At 53.3% G+C, this 3630-nt stretch overlaps 1 protein-coding gene across 1 annotated transcript; it reads right to left on the reverse strand.

Annotated features, from left to right (window-relative positions):
- Positions 1-1955: 1955 nt before the first annotated feature.
- LOC142611933 (uncharacterized) lies at positions 1956-2708 on the reverse strand. Its single transcript, XM_075784082.1, has 2 exons — positions 2643-2708; positions 1956-2555 (listed from the first exon to the last, which is right to left on the reverse strand). Exons 1-2 carry the CDS (start codon positions 2706-2708, stop codon positions 1956-1958), a joined length of 666 nt encoding a protein of 221 aa, XP_075640197.1.
- Positions 2709-3630: the final 922 nt, after the last annotated feature.

Consider the following 3630-nt stretch of genomic DNA (forward strand, 5'->3'; position numbering starts at 1 on the left):
ACAACCACATTCGTGGCCCCTACAACTTGAGCAAGGTCTAGACCTCGCTATCGTGGCTTCATACTCGCCTTCATTGTTAGTTGTAGGAAAGTCGAGGCGAATCATGCATTTTAGCTCGTCGCCTTCCGGAGAGTTAAGCACGACCCCTACCCCGCCGGCCTTCTTGTTGGATGATCCGTCGTTGAAAATGCCCCATCGGGGAGTCTTTTCCTCTTCGCCTTCCGCGTTGGTGAACTCGCAATGAAGTCAGCCACCGCTTGTCCCTTGATGGCGACGCGGGGGCGATATTGTATATCAAATTCACTTAGCTCTACGGACCACGCCGCCATCCGTCCGGCAGCCGCAGGCTGCCCATTGCCCGCCGCAAAGGTTTGTCGCTTAGGACGACTATTGTATGGGCTTGAAAATATGGCTTCGAGCTTACGGGCCGCCGTAACCAAAGCGAAGGCAAGTTTCTCCATGGGGGGATATCTCTTCGCACCGTGCAACGCCTTGCTCGCATAGTACACGGGTCGCTGGACCTTAACGTCTTCTCTAATTAGGGCCGCGCTGACGGATGCTGGGGAAACGGCCAGATAGAGGAACAGTACTTATCCTGGATGAGAGGGGCTTAGCAATCGTGGGGAAGAGAGGTAGGCCTTTAAATCTTCGAACGCTTGTTGACACTCGGCAGTCCATTCAAAGGATTTTTTCAATGTTCGGAAAAAGGTAGACATCCGTCCGCAGCCTTCGACACAAACCCGCCGAGCGCGGCGACCCTACCATCGAGGCTTTGTACTTCCTTGATATTTTTAGGAGGGGCCATCCCCATAATGGCCTCGAATCTTGTCCGGGTTGGCCTCGATCCCTCTTTGGGATACCATGTATCCCAAGAACTTTCCCCGCCGTCACTCCAAAGGCACATTTGCTTGGGTTGAGCTTCATGTTGTAGGAGCGAAGAGTATCAAATGTTTCCTTAAGATCCTCCAGATGAGCTTCTTCCTCTTGGCTTTTGACCGCATGTCGTCGACATACACCCGGACGTTCCTTCCAATCGCCGTGCAAACATCTTGTTCATGAGCCTCTCGATAGGTTGCGCCCGCGTTTTTCAGCCGAAGGGCATGACCTTGTAACAAAAAAGGCCTTGGCTTGTTACGAACGAAGTCTTCTCTTGATCACCCTCGGCCATTCGAATCCGGTTATACCCGGAGAATGCATCCATGAAGCTTACCGCTGATGTTTGGCCGTGGAATCCACCAGACGTCGACCCGCGGGAGGGTAGCTATCTTTGGGGCACGCCTTGTTTAAGTCCGTGAAGTCGACGCACATCCTCCATTTCCCGTTCATCTTTTTGACCATTACGACGTTTGCCAACCGGTCGGGGTAATACACTTCCCCGATAAATCCCGCTTCCCGCGCTTGCGGACTTCTTCTCGCTATTGCTTGGTCTCTTTCTTGGGCGAAGGTTCTTTTCTTCGTCGGACGGGTGGAAAGGATGGCGACACGTTCAACTCCGTGCACCATGACCGACGGGTCGATTCCCGCATGTCTTCGTGGCTCCATGCGAATACATCTTTGTTTTCTTTCAAGAAAGTAGCAAGTTTCGACGTACCGCCGGGTCGGCCAAGGTTCCGACTTTTGTCGTTCGCTCCGGGTGGGCTTCGTCGAGGTGCACGTCTTCGAGCTTTTCGACGGGTTCGTCGCCACCCGACGTTCTTCTATGTTCATGGCCCGAATGTGATTGTCCATCTCCATCATGGCCACGTAACATTCTCGTGCGGATACCCGATTTCCTCTTAATTCTCCAATCCCGTGATCGTAGGGAATTTTATCATTAAATGGTATGTCGAGGTTACAGCTTTCCATGAGTCGAGGGTTGGACGTCCTATGATGGCATTGTAAGCCGACGAGCAATCGACTACTGTGAATGTTACGTTCCGGGTGACCTCGCCGTGGGTAGTCTCCAACGGTTATCGCTAAAGTGACAAAGGCCTGGCCGGATGCACCCTCGCCCCTCCAAAGCCAATGAGTGGGGCATTAACCGGAGTTAGTCGCTCCCTTTCAATTCGCATCCGTTGGAAAGCGGGATAGTAAAGGATGTCCGCCGAACTACCGTTGTCTACGAGAACCCGGTGTATGTTGTAATCTCCCGCTCGTATGGTGACGACCAAGGCGTCGTCGTGGGGGTGATGGAGGCGCCGGGCGTCTACTTCCGAGAATTCAATGGGAGGATTTCCAATCCGCGGCCTTCCAGTGCGCAGGACTTGCCGATTGGACGTTCGGACCGCTCCGATGTATGTCTTTCGGGCTTTCTTGGAAGATCCGGCCCTTGTGGTGCCTCCTACAATCATCCTTATGTCTCCTATGGGTTGCCCGGGGCGATCATTATCTCGCCGAGGGGCTTGATTTTGTGGCGGGTCCGCCTCTCTTTGTTGACAAACCTCTCGTAACCTCCCTCGCCTAATGAGAGCTTCTATTTGCCGTTTCAGTGTCGTAGCAATCGGCGGTGTCATGGCCGTGGTCTTGATGAAATCGGCGTACTTATCCCTTGGTCTCCCGTTGGGATCTCCCTTCAGCTTTCCAGAAAGGCCAAAGTTTCCTCGTCTTTAATCCGCATCAACACCCGGTCGATGGGCGCATTCGTGGGAGTGAAGTTCGTGTACCTTCCCGTAGGCGGCTTCGGGTCGTCGATCATCTCGTCCCTCTCGGTTCTCCCCTCTTTCGTCCATTATCGGGTTTCGTATCTTCCCCGTCTCTCCCTTTTCTCGGGTTTGTAGTCGTCCCCGGCCGCAAGGCATCCTCCGCGTTCATATACTTCGTCGCCCGTAGTATACGTCGGACATAGTCTTTGGGTCGTTTTTGCATAGAGAGAACAAGAACTTACCCTCTTGTAACCCGTTCATGAATGCTGCCACAAGTGTCTTGTCGTCTGCCTCGTCTATCGAGAGGGATTCCTTGTTAAAGCGGGCTATATAAGACCTTAATGTCTCACCTTCTCGTTGTTTAATTCCCGCATACATGCAATAGACCTCTTGCGTCGATGACTTCCAATGAAGTGCGATACAAACTGTGCACCTAATTCCTTAAAAGTGCCGATGGAATTAGGCGTCAACCTGCTGTACCAATCCCTCGCAGGCCCTTTCAAGGTGGTGAGGAAAGCCCTGCACATGATTTCGTCCGGTACACCCTGAAGATGCATTAGTGTTTTGAAAGACTCCAGGTGGTCCAGCGGGTCCTTGGATCCGTCATAGTTTTCCACATGGGGCATTTTAAACTTTGAAGGGACGGGGTATGAGTTCACCAACGCTGTGAATGGTGAATCCGTTCTATGGACTAGGTCGTCCCGTATTGCCGGATACCCGTCCCTTAAGGGCGTTCATCATTGCATCCATGCGCTCCCTCATCTCCCCGCATATCGGCTGCGATATGAGGTGGCATGGAGACATAGGAGGATGGCGGGTTTGTCTCCGGCCGCTCCAGCCTTGTCGGTGCGGTACTACCTTCAGCTCGACGGCATTCCTCCCTCCGGGCTCGCTACTTCCCCGGTCCTCCCCTGCGCACTTTGGTGCGCCCGTCATCTGCCGTAGTTGCTCTTCTAAGTCGTGGTTCTGTTTAGTAAGGCGCTCGACAGCGGCAGCCAGCGTCTGAACT

Source organism: Castanea sativa, chromosome 10 (genome assembly GCF_040712315.1).
Source record: "Castanea sativa cultivar Marrone di Chiusa Pesio chromosome 10, ASM4071231v1".
Classification (NCBI taxonomy): domain Eukaryota; kingdom Viridiplantae; phylum Streptophyta; class Magnoliopsida; order Fagales; family Fagaceae; genus Castanea; species Castanea sativa.

What these genes read in the sequence shown, in the direction of transcription:
- LOC142611933 (XM_075784082.1), bottom strand. Translation starts at nt 2,708, where the DNA reads ATGGACGAAAGAGGGGAGAACCGAGAGGGACGAGATGATCGACGACCC. An exon ending in CCGAAGCCGCCTACGGGAAG is followed by an intron (nt 2,556 to 2,642) that starts GTACACGAACTT and finishes CTTTCTGGAAAG; the next exon opens with CTGAAGGGAGATCCCAACGG.